The 20,292-nt window shown below is 41.8% G+C and overlaps 1 protein-coding gene across 1 annotated transcript in view; it reads left to right on the forward strand.

Annotated features, from left to right (window-relative positions):
• The window catches only part of LOC126388112 (protocadherin Fat 3), a 74,277-nt gene that overhangs the window by 52,997 nt on the left and 988 nt on the right, over positions 1-20,292 (forward strand). The window contains exons 40-51 of the mRNA XM_050041002.1: positions 5-282; positions 394-956; positions 1,186-1,317; positions 1,452-1,609; positions 1,732-2,263; positions 2,577-2,730; positions 4,540-4,696; positions 5,705-6,121; positions 8,477-8,732; positions 14,518-14,616; positions 15,401-15,460; positions 15,746-15,784. Of these exons, the coding sequence (XP_049896959.1) occupies positions 5-282; positions 394-956; positions 1,186-1,317; positions 1,452-1,609; positions 1,732-2,263; positions 2,577-2,730; positions 4,540-4,696; positions 5,705-6,121; positions 8,477-8,732; positions 14,518-14,616; positions 15,401-15,460; positions 15,746-15,784 (2,845 nt within the window). The remainder of the gene's footprint in view (positions 1-4; positions 283-393; positions 957-1,185; positions 1,318-1,451; positions 1,610-1,731; positions 2,264-2,576; positions 2,731-4,539; positions 4,697-5,704; positions 6,122-8,476; positions 8,733-14,517; positions 14,617-15,400; positions 15,461-15,745; positions 15,785-20,292) is intronic.

Genomic DNA, 20,292 nt, shown 5'->3' on the forward strand with positions numbered 1-20,292 from the left:
TTAGGCAAGTGACTCTGGTAAGCCAAGTCTTACCTCTTCCTCTTGGATATTTATGAGAGTCATCGGGAACAGTCAGTATAAACCCGCCGTCTCCCCCCTGGAAATCTTCATCGTCATGGCGACAGATACCTTCCAGGGTGGCCCGATCGGTCAGATCTATGCAACCGACCGCGACCCCAATGACGTGCTGTCATTTACCCAGAGGCCCCAGACCAAGAGCATGTTTAGGATAAACAGGCAGGATGGCAGCGTTGCGGCTCTGCCAGGCCTGGAACCTGGCAGGTAAACACCACACAAGCAGACAACGAGCACTCTCACGGGCTAAAAAGTGGCTGATATGGGGAAAAAAACTTTTGTGTCTAAACATGACATATTTCCTTGTCCTCTCTCTAGATACCAGATGAATGCCACGGTGAGTGATGGACGCTTCGCTGTGATAGCTGATGTGTCAGTCCAGGTCGAACAGGTGACAGATGAGCTGCTGCGTAGCGCCTTGACCTTACGTTTCAGCTCCCTGTCCCCAGAGGACCTGCTTGGTCGCTACCTGAGCCAGATCAAACTAATGTTGCGGGGAATAGCCGGCTGGAAATGGTCACCAGGACAGCAGGATCCCCTGCACATACTCAGTGTGCAGTCAGTGATGGGGACATCTGATGTGGACTTGCTCCTGGCCATGGAGATGCCAGAGACATCAGGCAGCGGACGGATGGGTGGGATCTACTCCCGGCAAGAGTTGTCTGCAAAGCTGGAGGAAGCAGCAGCGCGGGGCCAGATTCGGGGTGTCCTGGCTGGGGCAGTGGTGGTGAGCAGTGCTTGTTCTGGGGAGCTGGATTGTGGGGACAGGGTGTGTGAACAGGCGCTGGTGATGGAGGGTGACTCACCTGTCGTCTACAGCACAGAGAGGGTCAGCTTGGTGGCACCAAGGTTCAGCACTACAGAGACCTGCACCTGCCCTGGTGAGCACTGCGCTTATGCTTGCACTTGCAATTTAACTGAGCCTAGCTCACACTGTTTGTGTCCTCTTTGTCTGTCACAGCTGATAACAAAACAATACAGATAACAAAGAGACAAACAGCTGTTGCATACATTATAATAAAGTATTTTTCTCATGAGAATATAGATGATATTCTGATATCCTGAAGGCATATATTTCTAATATTTCTGTATTTGCCCATTTTCAAACAGGAGGGACATGCCCCACTCCTGTGGAGCTTTGTGAAGGTCAGTCCTGTCCAGCAGACATGCAGTGTGTCCGTTCTGGTCCTACAGCGCCATCTGTCTGCCAGTGTCAGCCCGAGAGACTTGACGAATGTGCAGGTGTGATTTGATCCTTTCTAAGCTTGAAAGTTGGACCTTCTGTGTATCTGATGTGGGTAGATGAGTAGCTTGGCACGCAGCAAGGATTTCCTCTAATTTTTAATCCTGTGTTTTTATGTTTTGCAAATACGCAGGACAAACCTCTCTGAGTTTCTCTGGAAACAGTTACATCAAGTACAGAGTGACAGAGAGTGGCCAGAGTGGAGAGATGAGGCTCGGCCTGAGGATCAGAACACTTCAGAGAAGAGGAGTCATTATGTTCACGCGCGTTAACCCCTGCACCATGCTCAAGGTAAACACATCCTAAGGCTGCACTTTACTGTATCTTTCCAGATCTACTCAGCAGAGAGTGTGCTGTATTTAATTGGTTGCACATTTTTTAAGGATACAGTTCTTTTCTCTCTCCCTCCACAGATTGAAGGGGGTCGACTCTGGTTCCAGTTGGACTGTGACAACACCCTTGGCATTATGGGTATCTCTGGCAGACCAATAAACGACGGCCTCTGGCATGCAGTTGCCTTGGAGCTGACTAGGAACTACACTCTCCTGTCATTGGATGACAGCTATGTAGAGCGCCGGCGAGCAGCCCAAGCCCCTGTTCGCCTTTGGCCTCTGGCCCCAGATTCTTCCTTTTTCTTCGGGGCCCAAGTAAGGCCACCCAACGGGCAGGGCGAGAGGCCAAGCCCAGGGCCAGGGAGAAGCCAGGGAGGGCCTGGACTCGGGGACCGCGGAGCGAGGGCCCCGCCAAGAGCCCAGGATGGCTTCCAGGGATGCCTGGGCTCACTGATGCTGAACGGTAACGAGCTGCCACTCCAGAATAAGAGGAGCCGTTATGCTGAGATAGCAGGGCTGAGCGAGGTCAAGTTGGGCTGTGTGCTTTATCCAGATCCATGCATCAGTCAGCCGTGCCTCAACGGAGCCATCTGCAGCAGCCTGCCCTCTGGAGGTCTGTGTAGATGACAGCGTGTGTGGGTGATAGCCATTGTGTATAAATAAATGACATGAATAAGTGTTGTCATATGAAACAGCTCTAGTTTCTATAGCTGGTGTCAATTTTGGCATTTTCATTGTTTCCTCATTTTAATTCAGTGGCTTGTTTCTGCATCAGCATGCATACAGCTTATTTAGTACGATGGTATTTTAAGTATTCAGTCAGTTACTCCAAAATGAAATCACATGTGGAGAGGATTTGATGTTATGCGTTTACTTTTGTGATTATACACATTGTTCTTCGAGTCATTCTGAGTCTCTCTGTACAGGCTTCATGTGCAGTTGCAGCACAGGCTTCACTGGGGGGCGCTGTGAAATCGAATTGACATCCTGCATGCCGAACCCATGCCAGAACGGTGGGGACTGTAAGCCTTTAGGCAGTGCATTCCTCTGTGGCTGTCCTCGAGGACTCAGGGGACTTATGTAAGATAAAATAGCCTGCAATCACACTCACACACTTTTGAGCCTTAATTACTGATTGTGAAAAAAAAACAGTATTGATGAACGCTGTGCTCTGTTTACTCAGGGTGATGATTTAGACACATTAAAATCTACAGCTCTCCTTTCATATACATTCAGACATGAAAAGATATGTGTGGGACTCGGCAAACACACACTCATTAGCCTTCATTAGCACCGCAGCACCCACCGCGTTGTTTTAGTTGTTATTGTGTGCGATAAATTAGTGTTTCTAATTTAATTCAGTATAATTTCAGTTGAAAAGCCTATAATCATTCTCTAGCTGCCTTCTTAATTACAGCTCAGTAATTGCCTTTGAAATAACCTCTCTGCTCACGTGGTTGTTCAATCGAGCCACCACCAGAGAGCAGTTTTCCCTCAATGGAGAAAATGCCTCTGCTTTTTCATGATTTTGACAAAGATGTAAAAAGTGCTTTTGATGGAATTGAATTAAACCCATTTTAGCTGAAAAATAAGGGAGATAAAAATTAAATTGTTTCCATCAGACAGCAGATCGTTCACATCAGTATAAGTTGAAGATATAAACAGATTGAAACCACAGCTAAAGCAAACAGCTGTTGAGTGTAATCTGCTATGAAATTGTTTTTCCTGCAGATTGCTAAATAATAATAGCACACTAACATATGTGCATTAAAAAAGGAATTAAATAAAGTATATTCAATCGGAAAATTCTCTAAAAAGGGGAAAGATTTCGGAAATACAAAAAGCTTGCTCAATTCATGAGGGTTGTAAATTAGGGTATTCATGAGCTGACATCACAGGCCAGTACATCCAGGCCTGGTTAATTCAAAGCTATACTATGCAGGATTGTCAGTAACTTTTTGTAAACACGCTGGCTGGAGAAAGTGCAAGTAAAAGCCAATCCCAGATTCATTCTCGTTTGGCGTTTCGTCTCGCTATATTTGCATTTTTTCCAGTGCTGTGCCTCTTGGATGCCTGCTACTTATGGTCTGGCATCTGGTTGATACCTTTCTATAAAGCCCTAACCTGACCTGAGCGCAGTGGGGATGCACGCCAAGAAACATCCTGAGCACAGAAATGAAGAAGAAAGTAAGAAAATGTGGAGAGCAGAGTCTCTACAGATAAATACACACTAACTCTAGTGGGCTGTAAGTGATGATTGAGAGGGATTACTTTTGTATAAGGCTATACATCATACAGACAGTGTTTTTTAGGAAATCCTGCATTTACCTTGAACTATATGCTAAATGACTCGCTGCATTTTATCATTCAGAGCAAAGCTTCCTGCAATATTCAGAAATTATTCTTCTTCTTCTCAACTCTCCCACACTGTTTTGAAAATCTCATCAAGAAAAAGTAATTGAAAAGAAAAATACACCTATTTTCTATCACTATCACAGCAGGGCACCATGCTCGAAATGACAAGTAATGATGAGCACAGATGTATGCGGGGTAAAATTACATCTGTGACGTTCAGTCGTAATTTACGTCTTTATCTAAGGGTATGAGTGTGTGTGTGTGCATGTGTTTGCAATATGTTTAGAAATATGCAATCACATTTCTTTAAATCAGAACCATATAAATTGAGGATAACGGGGAATCCATGAAGATAATCCCTTGATTTAGCAAAAGAGAGGCCCTCTGAAAAGATGATCTCCAAAGTATTTATTTTCTTTCTCTCTTTTTCACTCACTGTCACGCTTTCATCTTTAATTCTCCTCCTCTACTTTGATACAAATCATCTTCACCACTCCCCTGCATAGCAATTTATTTGTCTATCTGCCTCTGCAGATGTGATGAGGATGTTAATGAGTGTGACCAGGACGGGTGCGGAGATGGAGGAGAGTGTGTCAACACGTTCGGGTCGTTCTACTGTAACTGTTCGGACGGGTACGAGGGTCGGTTTTGTGATGATCAGATGCCTGGTGATCCGGGGGATGACACGCAGGTATAGTATAAACAACACTGAATTTATGTAGGCGTAAATCTTAGAGAATATAATGCACATTCAGATTGCTTGTTAGTGGATTTGGCATACGTAGTGAAACAGTAGAGAATTTCAGTGTGCAGCAGACTCCTGGAAGATTTGTTCACCAGCTTGGTATATTTGCCTTCACAGTAGATGAATGGACGTGTGGTAATGAGGAAATCACAGTCTCCATTTGAAGTTGTTACGCTCATAACTTTTGTCATGCACTATATACCCTATATTGAGACTGTAAGCCTAATTATTGTTACACACTGTGCGAAGGTGCTTTTATTATTCTCTAGAAGACTGTAATCAGCAGAGGAGAAGCCATGGTCGACAAAACCTATTAGGCTGCTTTCACAACCAATTGATATGTTAACTTTATTTTTTTTTTAAGGACATTTACTGCAGGAAATAAAACTATTTTTTCTCCCGGAGCATACTCATCATATATCCTGTTAAATCATGAATCCGTGGAAGTAATCATTTCTTTCATACTGCAAGACCAGAAATGTGATGCTTGTTAAACTCTGCACTTAAAAAAATAATTTCACGCAACATGACATGATACAAAATCTTGATTTTAACATCAACAAAATCTCAGTAAGTTTATTAACCAAAAGACATTTTTTGGTTGTAAAACTTTTGAAAAGCTTGTGGTTTTTTCAGCGTGTGATGTGTTACTTAACATCGATCTCCTTCCTAAAATACTTTGTGGTGGGAGGTCAGCTTCACTGTATCTGTGCACCATCAAACATGCATATTAACTAGTTTTCATATGATGGCCTGGATACGTTTAACAGAATCTGCACTGACTGAGGGGAAAAAGCTAGATTTTTAACTTGGCACCTTTTCTTTTTAGAGATGACCTATATGTTTTCTCAGGAAGTTAGATGTGATTTTTCTTTATCAAACTGGAAATGAATTAGAAACACCAGACAGTGATATCTTACATGTTTTTATGATTTTTCTCGTTGTGTGACCCAGGCGGAGCCCCTGTCTTACGTCGGACCAGGAGAAATAATTGGCATCGGGGTCCTTGCCTTTGTCATCATTCTCCTCCTCATACTTTTCATCGCCTTCAGGAAGAAAATCAAATTTAGGAAAGACTCCGACCCGGGCTCGGGTACTCAGGCTGTGATGGGTGTGTCAGCTATTTCCACAGAAACAAGCTACATGCTGCACAAGACTGGCATGGGGGCAGAGGGGATTGAGTTCAAAGCCGTGCGTGTGTCGGGATCACCTGGGACCACGAGCACCTATGGTGAGGTGGGAAGCAGCACTGGGGGCCCTCCCCAGGTCCTGGTGCGTCCGACTACCCACTCCCCTCTACCAGGAGGACTCATCAACCAGGGCATGAGGAGTGGAGATGGGGACAAAACAACTTCTAGTGAGGGCAGTCAGGTATGCAGAAGTGTGCATGGGCATGTATTAATGATTATGATATCCATAATTGTATACTATATAGTAATAACAAGGTAAAATTAAATTTTCCTAGGCAATATCATTTTATATAATAATATCAATATTTATATCAGCATACCTTCCAGCTCCTCATTTTGATGATGTTGTGCTTTTGTTATTCAGTTGTATTCTTTTGTTGTTTGGAAGAGACTCAGAAAAGTAGCACCTGTATTATTGTCATTCTTACAAATAGCCACGGGACAAATAATCATAGTGTGCTTGAGAAAGGGTTCACTGTCCTCAGAGTGGGACTATGAAGAAAGTGCTTGTATGGCAGGAAGTCTCAGTGATGGAGTTTTGATATAATAGAAAATATGGGACTGAAATTTATTAATAATTGGGGGAAAAAAACATGTAAAATGGAAGGTACTGTATGAAAGGAACTGTAAGCTTACAAGATTAGAAAAAAAAGTCATTTTTGCTAGAAGGAATTCTTCACCTACAAACAGTTACTCATGTCATGTTGCACTGAATTTGTGAAGAAAACTCTGTTTTTCTTTCATGCCTCCACGGTGAACAAAGAATCCAAAAAAGGTGAACATTCTTGATGAATTGAAGTCACTGGGTTCCACGGTTAACAGCAAAATTATACCAAAACATCTTTTTACCAAATCTCACACAACTCACGCAGAATTATCCAAGTCTCAGTTATCCAGCTGTATCCTCAGTACTTCTGAAACACATGCAGTTTCACTAAAATCTTACTATCTAAAACACTTTCACATAAACAATCTTGCACTCAGATGAGTAGTGGGCCTGGGCACACGCATGCGTTTCAACTCTGCTCAATGGAATGCACGAGCAGAGTTCAAAAGCACGTGTTTGTCCGTGTGTGGGAAACATCAAGACATTCTCACTCCGACCTCGTCACATATCGACGTTTGGTCATGGCCCTTCCACATCCAGATTCGATGTGAAAGGTACCCTGCATGCGTTGGTTGTTGACGTTCTAGGACGCTGTGTCAAGTTATGCCTGTTACAGCATTGTCCTCTTTCAAAATACACTTCCGTTTTTACAGTAAATTTACTGTTTACATACTGTCTCTTTCAAAATAAATGCACTACGTGAGTACAACAATGTGGATTGACGCACGTGGTTGGGTTTAGGCAACAAAAGCCTGTGGTTAGGTTTATGAAAAAAAGAACAGGGTTTGGCTTTATAATCTTACGGGATGCGAACACCGCTCTCCAGGGTGTCAGTCAGTGTGTGTTGGACCCTTCCCACCTGCCCTACTTAGACTTTTGCTGCCTTAACTTTCATTCTTGTCCCGCCATGTCAGTGTCCAACGCCACAAGTCACTGCCCAAGCGCCGGGTTTCAATGACTTCAGCGTGAGACCTGTTTGGATACATAAGACTGAATAAGTGACACTTGGATTATACTGCAGGAGTTGTGTGAGAGTTCATAAATTGATATTTTGATGCAGTTTTGCTGGTTTTAAACGTAGCTCCGTATTAAATGCCTCAAGATGTTGCTGTTTTTCGGATTCTTCATTCACCGCAGGCATGTGAGAAAGAGTTTTCCCTTCACAAATTCAAGAAAACACGGGGTGAGTAATTGATACACAAATGGTCATTTGGTGGGTGAAGTATTCCTTTAAAGGCACCATGTGAAGAATCTGAAAATTCTTAACATTGGTGCTCCCCCAGTGGTAGTATCAAAAAGGCTGCACAATTTTCCACTGTTTCAGTCTTATTCTCATACAAATAAAACCAATTTGAAAGAGACTTTAAATGTATATTAAGACCAAAACCAACTTACTCTAGTCTCTGACTTCCTGTCTCTGTCTATGGCTCTCAGCTCTAAGCCCATTCATTCCAACTGAAGATGTAAGTCTTTAAAAATGCCTCACAACTATGCTTTCTTTTTCAAAATGGGCTAAATAATTTTCAATTTTTTTAAAAAACAGCTGAGCAATTTAGTGTTTTTAACAAACTAAACATAAACAGGGACAAATAGTGCATTTGTTTGGGTTTATTTTGAGCTTTGTACTAGCGAGAATTTACAGGAGCAGAAAGATTTATGTGGGATTTACCTTTTATTGGATTCACTGACAGTACAAAATGTCACCAGAGTTGTACTTATTTTTATGTTAGATTATATTTTGAGCCTTTTAACCTTTATGAGATAGAACAGCTGAGGCAGATAGGAAAGGAGGGAGAAAGAGAGAAGGGACAACATGCAGCAAAGTGTCTTGGGTTGGAATTGAACCCAGGCTGAGGCTCTACCAGGTAAAATTCCAGGCATCCTCACTTATCTATTGTTTTGCATCGCTGTTTTCTTCCATCTCTACAGTTGAGCAGCTTCCTCTCAGACATCTCCAATGTCCGAGGAGTGTCCAATAGGAGGGGTATAGCAGTGTGCAGCGTGGCGCCCAATCTCCCCTCTGCATCGTCCTGCCGCTCAGAGCACAGCCCAGCCCACAAAGTGTCCTGGGAGGGAGAGGAAACGAGGGAGGAAGGGCTGGAGAGAGTGAGAGATGAGAGAGAGGAGGAATGGGGGCAGAGAGCTTTTGAGTTGGAGAGAACACAGAGAGATAACAGTCCACAGGGTAAGACTGCAAGCAAGTGCACGCACGTACACACCCTTGCACGCACACACAGTTTCTGACCTCTGATGAAAAAGGCACTGAGTACACAGGCCATGAATTCATTGTGTTACACTCATACTCTCATCTCCACTGAGAGAGCTTATTTCACAGTGATCTATGCCTTTTGATCACACACATCAAAGAAAATGGCCCAGAGTAAGCAAGGGTGGTTAAGAAGTGATATTTATATTTTGCAATAATTCTATTTCCGATTTACTATTTACTTTCTGGCAGCCGTAAATGATAGTATAACTTACTTTTCTGCTGAAATTGGCAATTGTGTCCTCTTGTATCAGAATAACTCTCTTACATCTCCTGTGCACTTCTGTTTGAATGGTCAGGGTAATCAGCCAGAACTGATGTCCTGTGTTGTTGTCCTACTTTTGCTCTAAAAAGTTAAGTTGAAATCAAAGTAGCTGGGACAGTGCCACTCAAAGAAAGTCAACTTTTCTGCCAAGTTTTTTTACCACTTCTTTTTTTTTTTTTTTTATCCAAGTTTGTTTCAAGTGTACCTTTGTCAACTGCGAGGACATCAAACTGAGGGCGATGGGCAAGTAGTAGTTGTCAGATAATTCCACTGCAGTCTGATATTTAGCTGCCAACGCTGTCAACAGCAAGAGCTCAGTTCACAGTTTGTTCCCTGTCAGTGAAATAACCACGTTGCATCTCTGTGCTGAGGTAGACGTCACGTCACACATTTCGATTCTCTGTCCATCCTGTTATTTGAATAATACAGCCTGTGGTGGGAACTTCCTGCCTCTTAATTATTGATTCCTTCCTGTGGGAATGGGAAATAGGTTATTCTATTTTTTTGCTCCCCTGTTGAGTGTATGCACATAAAAAGAAAAGCATACGCCCCTAGGGGTCACAGTTACATCAGAGTCCGTTAATTAAAATGTGATTATGCTGATAGCAAACTAACATTATTATTATTGGGTTAATGACTCCAGTGTTAGCTGCACCTTTAATTAAGCAGTTGGAAACAGTTTGGGTATTTATTTACATCACAGCAACCACTAATAAGTATAATAATTAATATTTCAATAGATGGGCACAAGTCAATAGGTGAGAAAACATATTGGTCGTTTTCTGTCACTACCTGCTGCTTATGAATAAATGAAATGTCATGAATAATGAAATGACTGGAAAACAACTGAACAAATCAGGTCCCATATCGACCGGTTTTTGGTAATTGTGCTCTCATAGTCTCACAATAAGCATATTGATCTTCATGATGTTTTGCACAGTTTTAATAAAAGGTTCAGGATTGAATAACTTTGACAACTAAGGCTTCATAGAAACACCAGTTCCTCTAATAATGCAGATGGAGTAAGCGCCCTCAGTGGAGGTTTTCCTGTTCAAATGCTACAACTATTACTGAACCAATTACAGGAGAAATTACAGAAAGCAATTTGTGGAGCTGTTTTGGTTGCTGTTGGAGGTTAGTATTAGAACTACGTTTGGCTCAGTATTAGTGGTAGTAAGTATTTCCAATTAAAAAATGTTGTAAACTGGTCTGAAGGGAAAAATCGGGAAAATAATAAAAAATGTGAAAGCAGCCAATTACTTAATTGATATTGCAGGAACAGTTAATTCAGCTTAATATAACGTTATTAACAGAACGCTTCTAAAATGAAAGTGTCCTGTTTTAAGAGCATCAGATGAAGCACATGGTGAGGGGGTGCGGGGGTTTAAAAAGTCTGGGGGCCAGGATGAGAATACGGTTTGGCTGAGTATTAGTGGTAGGATTAGAGCAGGGGTCCGGTCTGTAATCTCAGGCGTGGCTGCCAAGGTTGGCACATGGCACGGTAGTGTCTGAGAGGACGGATAATGAATAGAAAAGAAAGAAAAAATAAAAAAATGTTTCTTTTCTTTTTTTTCTTTTTTTTTAAAGAAAAGCTCGATTATGTTGAGAAGGGTCCCCTCACCTGCATGCCAAATCAGACCAGTGGTTGTGGTGCTGCCTTCCTTATTTAGTTTGATTGATGGTACTGCCTTACTGCTCGCATTCCCACAGGAGCATTTGACTTGTTCCATATGCACTGGACCGTGACCACCTAGCTTGGGCTCAGAAAGCTAAAGTTGATGTCCAGACATCCCTGCTCTCATGGACAGAGTTTTGGTTATAAGATAGGCCAAGCCCTGACTGCTTGCTTTGCAGGCTGTCCAGGTTGAAGCACAATTTTGAGGCAGACAAGGGCATTTTTAGAAGATGTGACAGACAGGGGTGACAAAGACATGCTGTGCAAACCAAGCCACCAATTACAAAAGCTCTTAAAGCCACCCATGCCACCGAAGGGCACTAACAAATTGTTTATTGCTTTTTATAAAACAGCTGAAAGAGCTGGAAACCAAGATTATTTTCACCTGTTAAGGATCTGCTCTGAAACAGCAGAGTAGCACTGTGGTTTTACATTTTTAAATGTGATATATACCTTCACCTACACCTTTGGTCCTTAGTTTAAAGGTCCAGTGTGTATGAGTTAGGAGGATATATTGGCAGAAATGTGATATTGTATAATAAGTATGTTTTCATTGGTGTATAATCACCTGAAAATTAAGAATCAATGTTTTTTCATTACCTTAGAACTGTCAAGACCTGGGGCAGGTCCTCGTCTATGGAAATCGCTATGTTGCACCACCGTGTTTCGACAGTAGCTCAGAATGGAGAAACCAAACACTGGCTTTTTTTTTTGGCCATTCACGTTGTCAGAAAAACACAGATTTATTAATGTGAAACTCCTTAATTTAGTGTTTTTACCGGTTTAAATCAACTGGTCTGTTTGTTATGGAGAGAAGGAGAAGTTTCAGCTTGTTGCAGTATACAATCCTCACCACTAGATGCCACTAAATCCTAGCCTGAGTGTCAGACTGAAGCTCCCAGAACCTTCAGTCTGACATTGCCTCCATTGAAGGCGATTTACAAGGGGGAGGGAATTTGATTTTTCCCTAACCAATCAGTAGAGATCAACGACTCACCCAGAATCTGACGTCATTAGTATCCATGCCTCGGGGGTGCTGAAAACAAGCGAGCATTGCCCGTTTAAAATGTCTCCATCGTCGTGCACGCCCAGCTGCATCACCGTTAAATCCAGTTTAGCAGCTTCCTTAATTTGGTCCTCTATTAACGCAAGTAGTGGCGAAATACCTCGATAGTATCGTTAATGTGGTCTGTAGGATCTGCAGTGGTCGCCATTAGCGTGGCGCTGATTGGGTAATCGCTAGACCCGCCCCCACCCCCGGCGTTCATTGGTCCGTCCATCGTTTGGACGAGATAAATCGCAAATTCATTGCAGTATGCCAGACCAGAGATGCAAGCCTACTCAGTTGAGTGGGTGGGGTCTATGGTCTGGAACCAGGCTAACTAAATCCCCTTAAATCTTATACACTGGACCTGTAAGTATCAGAAACATGTATTTCTTTTTATATCTTTTTTTTTTTTCATTTGACACAATATGCCAAATGTCTCAATGCATCATTATTTACTGTTGTTTCAGCACAAGCAGCTGCACAAGAAGTTACATATATCATAATTACCAGAGTTATAATTCAGTGCCAATCAAGGTCGGTATTTTAAGCGCATTGCGATTCAGCAGGGGCGGCAGTGAAATGTCTGTAAACTGTTTTCTCCTTCTGCTCTTTCCCATTTGTTCCGCCTACCAATACAAAGCCTCTTTAGTTTTGCCAAAAGTTACTTTTAATCACATCAGCAAAGCTGTCAGCTCTTATTTCCAAGCAGTTTTATATTCCAAATAGATTTGTTTTTAAAGCCTACACCAGAGATTTCCGCTCTGTTGGTTTTCTGTATCACTCTCCCAATTTGAACACAAATGTGAAACCAGGCGTTTTATTGCTGCTCAGAGCACCTGCTAGAACTACGTACCTGTCTCTTAGCTTAACAGACAGTCTTCACAGCAACATGCCCCTGTCTGAAGCCTTTGTGACACATAAGCACCTGCTCTGCCCCTCTGGCAGTCGTTTGAAAAACAATCACTCACAGGCAATTCTGACCCCCAAAATAATGAAACAACCCCCAGCTCTGCAAAGGGAAAACTGTGTCAGGAATCACACTGACTTGTAAGCATCTATTTATCTGCAGTGTTGCCTCTAAAGTCATGCAGGTTGAGGCTAACTGGAGGAGGAATAAAACTGAGTCTGACTTGTACGCACAGACAGAGTGTCAGGTTTGCGACTGTAGCTTTGATTACTGCAGTGTGAGCAGGTCTGGCTAGACCAACTTTTTAAGATTTTTAATGTGATTGGTTGTGTTTCACATCTGCTGCACCGAACTACACGAGAACAATCTGTGGTCCTTACCCTTGATGACACCTCCAGCTGGTGCAGACAGCATTAAATGAGCAAACCTGGAGTCGCAGCGGGTGTACAGGGAATTGTTGAAAACGCTGTACTGCAAAGCATTTAGGCTAGAGAACAGACCTGAATTAATTTCGAGTCTGCAACTTAAAGAGGAACACCACCTAAATTAAGAACTCCAGAATGTTTTTTCCATGGCCTAGGACAGTTCAGTCAATGTTTGTTTTCCTTTTTATACCCAAATGAGCTTTACTCTATTGTGTTCTCATTCCTGAAGCAGGAAATGTACCCATATACTCAGAACATTCCCCTGGGTGCTCTCAGTGTCATTTATATCATCTTTCACAGTTCATTGTCTATGGAGCAGCTCCAGACTTTACAACTGATGATATCACATCTTTTAGCGCTCTAGTCTTTAGATTTAGGAGAATGTTGATGTTTACTAAGGGTGTTTTCACACCTGCCCTGTTTGGTTCGCTTTAATTGAACTCAAGTTTGTTTGCCCACTAAGTGCGGTTCATTTGGGCAGGTGTGAACACAGCAATCACACATGGGTGCACACCAAAACAACCGGACCAAGACCTTCTTGAAGAAATGGTCTCGGTCTGGTTACAAACAAACTCTGGTGGAGGATTGATGTAGATATTCCAAGTCTATATAAATACAATACTCACACACTTATATGTACATGGAGAGAGGTTTTGGTTTTCGTAGCATTTCCCCTGTTCGTCTTGGCTATAAAAACATCCCTTCAGTGTAATAGATGGGAAAATCCACAGCTCTTACCTTGTGAAAAAAATGTGTTCCAAAACAAGTGCCTACCCACTTGATTTGGCAAGCTTAGACTGCATAGTAGAGTCATGCCAGGAAGGGATCTCTTCAGGGCCGGGGTGGAGAGAAGGAATGATTACAGCATTCAGTAACTCTTTAAATGTATATATCAGCATGACAGTATTTTATATACTATGCAGGATTTTCCTAATAAACTTTGTAAAGAGTCATACAGAAGTAATCCTGCTCAGTCATGTGGTGATGTATATATCTGCAGAGGCTCTGCCTTCTGCTTGTTGTGTCTTATTTTCTTTTTATTTTCTGTGCTGAGGACGTTAAAGGGCGTGTACCCCCCACTGCACTCAGGTGAGGTTGGGGTGTTATTAAAAGGTAGCTACCAGGTGCCAGACAGTAAGCAGCAGGTATCCAAGAGTCAGTGCCAAAAAAAAATGCAAACATAGCAAGGCGAAAAGGCAAATGAGAGTGAATCTGGGGTTGATTTTTACTTTTACTTTTGCTGGCGGCCGTGCTTACAAATCCTGTATAGTTTACCTTTAAGATAGACTTAAAATTTTGAACTTATATCGGCTTAACAGTTTGAGCGGTATGTTGATATGGCTTGTTGGTTATTAAGAAATGCTGTGTTTTTTATGTACATTAGACGTGTCAGAGCTGGTGGAGGAGGTTGCATGTCTCTCAGACTCCACCTCTGAGGAACACTCCCTCAGTTCCTACACTTCTGAGTCCTTCGATGACAACGGTAAGACTGATGCTGAAACAACCCAACACACTTTTTTTTTTTTTTTTTACTACTTTATAACTGTAAAGCCTCTAAAAGTTATTTAAAAGAGGGGAAAATGAGTCCTCAACCAGACATTGCTTCACATTCATGAGTCACATGCAAACAAAGGCTGGGAACCACTGCTGTAGATAAAATTCCCGGAATTTAGAAACAGTCCTCTTTGCACTTTTGGTCCAGTACATTGCCTGTATTAACATATTGAAAAGCAAGCTGAAAATAGTGCAGTGGAAATGTTTCATAAAATGTACCTTAATGCAACCAAAACCATACATACAAATGCTTCAGCGGTTAATGCACAGTTCTTCAGTGAGAGAAAAAAAAACTCTTTTAACTCCTTTATTCAATTCTATAGTGTCTTTTTCCCAGATAACTCAATACCATTGATCTTCCCTTGGTTTAAAGTTAGGAAGCTGAACACCCTAATTATCATGTGAGTGTGTGTGCATGTGTGTGGGTGTGTGTTTTTCAGATAAGGAACCGATGTAGATGCTTTCTTTCCCGTCTAATTACTGTAGCAGCAAAGACCTCATGTCTCTTCCACTCCCTTATAGGACACACACACACACACTCACACCACATGCATACAAACGTGTTTGCTCCTCTGTTCTCAACACGTGTGCACACACAAGCTTGCGCACATTCTCCATCTCATCTCATTCACACCCAACACTTGAAACCTTACCCTATTCACAAGTGCACTGACATTATATCTGTTCTTCTCTCTTTCTTATATTCTGCCCAGCCTCCATAGTGACAGTCATACGTCTTGTCAATGATGCTGTTGATAATATTGAAAGTGAAGGTATGAAAGAAGATCTTCTGTCAACTCATCTATCTCTTTTGTGTCTGTCTTCTGATGCCAAAGTGTTTGTTCAGTGGTATAGCTCTAAGATGTAATGTAGTGAATGCAGCCAAGCCTCTGCTGTTCAATCCCCTTTCTATTCAGAATAAAACATCCTGCTTAGATTTCCAATATTTTTGTCAGTTTCTGACACTGGATCTCTCTGTGTTTCAATTTCTCCCCTTTGGTTTCTGTGTTGTTTGTCTCAGCCTTTCTCTGACTCTGGCTTTCTCTCTCCCTTTGTAGTGTCAAACATGGACAAAGAACAGCAGCGGAACAGCCCTGGTGAGTGAGATGCAAAGCAACTGAAAAACATCTTATTAACTTTCCATCCCTTTGGCTTTATTTCTCAAGCTGTGATCCCAAAACCCAACCTTTTGTGTTCTTTACATTATTTACTCTCAATGCTTTTATCATACTCCGTACAGCACAGATTACCATTTCTGTCCATGCATTTTTTTTCCATTTGGTTTCCAGTTTCCTTCAACTAGAGCTGGTTTAATAATCAGATATTGATGGATCCTTATCAAGAATTTCTGTTTGTGTTTTGGCTTTATTGTAGAAAAATGAATATTGGCAGATTTGAAATATCAGTATCAGCACTGACGTCAAAAATCCATGATGAGTTAGGATCTCTACACTCACTTGAAGACACCTCTTTTTGACTGTGAATGGCATCAGTGTTCACCCACATAACATTCATAAATGTCACATCAATATTGTGACCCTGCAATCTTAATATTTCATAATCACTACCTCCATTATTTGAATTAAGAAGCTAGTGGAAAATTTATGCTAAAATAATCTGTCTACACCTCTTATTTTGATATGTCAGGTGCATATTTATCAGTTCACTGTATGCTGCTTATGTCAGCCCCAGGTTGTAGCTACAGGTGATTGATTAATAATAGCAGTTAATTACTAATTAGGCCTCCACTCAAAACTCAAGTGTTTCTGCTTTCTTAGCCAACAAAAGCTGATAAAGATCTCAATTGAATCTTAGAGTTTCATTTATTATTTATGTCTTGTGGGTCTGATAAGGGATTTGAAAGGATTAAGATTGGGTAGGTGGATTTGATACTGGATTCTAGGGTGGCCAACAAGGGAAAACCTGCTACAACGACCTCAAACATTGCGATTAGGAGAAGCTGCTGCTTTGGAAGAGATATACAACAACAGATACAGCAACTGAAATATGCTGCAAATGAAGAAATGTGCTGCAGAAAGACCAAACAAATACATTAATAGCAAACACGCTGCGAATAAAGAAACAATGCCAATTCAAAAACACACAAACCCTGAAAAGAACTACAACAGAAAAATGCTGCATATGCAGTAAACAGAATGGAAGTTCTCCTTTATTCTAAGGGGAGTGCTAAGTTTAACAGCTTGATTTTTGTGAAATGTGTTTTTGGGCCCTGAGGCATTATGTGACAGACCTGCGAGTTGTAATTCCACAGTTATGCCACTATGTCAGATTGGCCTCAAAGCGTGGCATGGTTCCTGGGGGCTTGCCCACTTTAAAAACACTGTCTTATCTGGTCTCTCCAGGCCCCCAGGAACGCTGCTCATTCTTGCAGTATATTTTCCCCAGTGGCCACTTGTGGTATTGCAGCAAATAAAATCCCCTGTGGCCCAACAAGCATTCTCCCCACCGTTATAAAAGATATGTTAGTAAAACTGTTGACAGGACACCTCAAACTGCAAGCAAGGTCAATTATGACTCTTTCTATTATTAATTTTTGATCCATTGGAAGTTCTGTATTTAGAAAACTTTCCTCGAAACGGAAAAATTTTAAAGTCTGTGATGTCATCACAATGTGAAGTCTATTATCCCAGTGGGAACTTGGCAGGCGTTTAATCATTTTGCCTTTTTTCGGCTTCTGCAGCATGTTTCTGTTGTATTTTTCTTGGGTTTTCATGTTTGTTTTTGTACTTGCACCTTTTCTGATTCTGCAGCACGGTTCTCCTATTGGAAATGACCAAATGATTCAGATTGTGCATCACATTTTCAATATAAAACAGCTTTCTATAATCAAATAAAAGTAAAAGGCAGGGCGCCTGTGGCTTAGTGGTAGAGCAGGCGCCCCATGTACAAGGCTGTTGCCGCAGCAGCCCAGATTCGACTCCAGCTTGTGGCCCTTTGCTGCATGTCACTCCCCCTCTCTCTCCCCCCTCACGCTTGCCTGTCTTATGCATTAAAGGCTAAAAAGCCCCAAAAAATAGCTGTAAAAAAAAAAAAAAAGTAAAAGGCTAAGAAATATTTTTATGGGTAAAAAAATCCAATTCCCTCACCCCATAATTATTTCTGGTGTGTATGCAACATATAAAAGTGCATTTTGTATATAAATAGTTGATTAACATCTGAATTACACTGACATTAAACAGCACAGTCAAGTTGGGTGCAGCCATCCTCACGCCAAGCAAAGCAAAGCTTTCACCCCGGCCTTGTAGAGTGTCTCAGTGGATTTTAGGGGTACGCTGAGCCAAGCCTCACATCCACAGAGGCGAAGGCAGCTTCAAACACTTTCTTTTTTCACACTAAATGAGGCATCATCTACAGGCTTAACACTGACTCACCACTCTATCCAAATGAATGGCTTTGCTTAAACAAAGATCAGCGCAGGTATGATCCACTTACATGTATCCTGTAACATGTTCATGTCAGTTGCTTGTGCTACAGTCTTAAAAACCAATATTAATTGGCTCATAGTTACCAAATCTGTTTGTTCTGGGTTGCATGTAATTTACTGGGTCCACAAAGCATTTCATTACTTACCCAGAGCAAGACTGCGTTTATGCCTCTGTCGCTGCCAGCCCACTGAAGCACAAGAGGCTTTATTTCAGACAGAGAGAATTAAATGATGAATGGAATTGTTGTTCAGTAAGTCTCTCCAAATAACCCACTGGATTCAGTGTATGTAAACATATATTTATAATTTAATATACTGTATGTGCTCATATATTTGTGCTCACATCAAGAAAATTGAAAAAAATTAAATATATCAACATAATAAGAGAGAAAAAAGTCTGATTCATTGCGAGGTGAAGGGTGTTCATGTCTGTTACTCTCCACTTGACATATCATTAATGCTGCTCGCATGAGATAACGTGTTTGTGTTAACAATTACAGTGTGCATGTGTATGTATAGTGCATATTACGTGTTATGAATTTTGTCGCTGTGTGCGCCTGTGTGTTTACACGTTTCCGCAATGTGCTAAATGGCTCTCTGCCAGCCTCCTTCACTCCCCCCCCCGCTCTCCAGTTGTGTTTTCTTCCGTGTCATAATTCACCGTGTCTTTCTGCATTCAGTTGTTTCTATGAGAAGAGCATTTCATCATCAAAGGCTTCCTGTCCCATGAGATATTTGTTTTGTTTTCCGCTTCACTGACAGCAAGTCGCCACCTGCAGAGCAAAGATGAAATTTGTGTAGAGTTCGTCAAAGAGTACATTGTGGATTGTAAGAACATACATTTATTTTTCTCCCCTTTAACCTTTTCATTTGAACATATTTCAGCCTGGGATTTCAGCAGCATGGCATGCAGAAGGAACTCCCACATGTTTTGTGGCGTGTTGGCATGGCAGTCTATTAGATATCTCTGTCCACACACGTGTCATGCATTATATACCAGGAGCTGGCACTGCTTATGAAGTGTACTCTCCATCCCACACAGATGACCCCCCCCCCCCCCCCCCCCCCCCCCCCCCCCNCCCCCCCCCTCCCCAGCTTCTCTCTCTTCATCAATATGATATTTTTTCACTCACAGCTCATTAACCTAACCATGAATTATGCAACCTGCATGCTGTAGTTAGTAGGAAGTAGTGGATTAGTGGGGAGTTCTCTGTCAGTCCATTTAACAGCATGAACTCAAATGTAGAGGGGAAAAAAAGGAATTTTGTTGACTGATTTTATTTTCACGTTAATAAATTCTAAATGAGAAGTGGAGCAATTACACAACGTAAGCACGCAGTCCCTTGGAACATGTAGTAAACTCCGCAGTGGCACAGTGAGAAACAAAGCCCATTCACGAACCTCCTGCTGCATCAGACATAAACAAACACACACGTACATACTCTCAAACATGCAGTGCTCACTCGCATCTGCAAACACACTCGCGGGCACAAAACCAACAAACAACACATTTCTATGAAAATAAAAGCAGATCAAGACGGTAGGAAATAAGCAGAGGGAAAGCCAAAGAAGGGAAACACAAAAAGCCAGAGTATATGTACAGGCTATTCATTAATTCTAGGAACATTTTGTTTGTTTGTTTGTTTATTAGAGGGCAGTAACCTCCAGACCTTGTGATTTTTTAGCTGTTGTGGTTTTAGGAGGGCAGAGATCCGCAGTGATTTAAGCAATTGTGAACATCTTCAGATCAGTCCCTCCGGTGACTGAAAGCATATTCACCGGTGTCACCTCGTTTACCTCCTGCAGATAAGATTGGGATGATACTGTTGTTTTATAAGTGAAGTGATTTATTGATGTGGCACCTTTCGCCGGCTGATCCTATTAGATAGATAATCTCATTGCTTGCTCGCACTGCGCGTTGCCAAAAGGCTGTTTGCAACGTAACACACACATTCAGGAGAGAGCGCTACATACTTCCAGTGATTTGGCAGCACTAGTTTGTCCAGGGAATAAAGCCTCAGGCTCCTCACACAGTATGTTAACTAAAATCCTTTTCTTAACTCTCTTAAGTAGGTCGTCTCTCTACTTGTTGTTCCATTGAAAACATACTGTTTCTCACTGAAACTGTTCCAAACTATTTTAAAAGATTTATTATATGTC

Source organism: Epinephelus moara, chromosome 3, assembly GCF_006386435.1.
Source record: "Epinephelus moara isolate mb chromosome 3, YSFRI_EMoa_1.0, whole genome shotgun sequence".
Lineage (NCBI taxonomy): Eukaryota > Metazoa > Chordata > Actinopteri > Perciformes > Serranidae > Epinephelus > Epinephelus moara.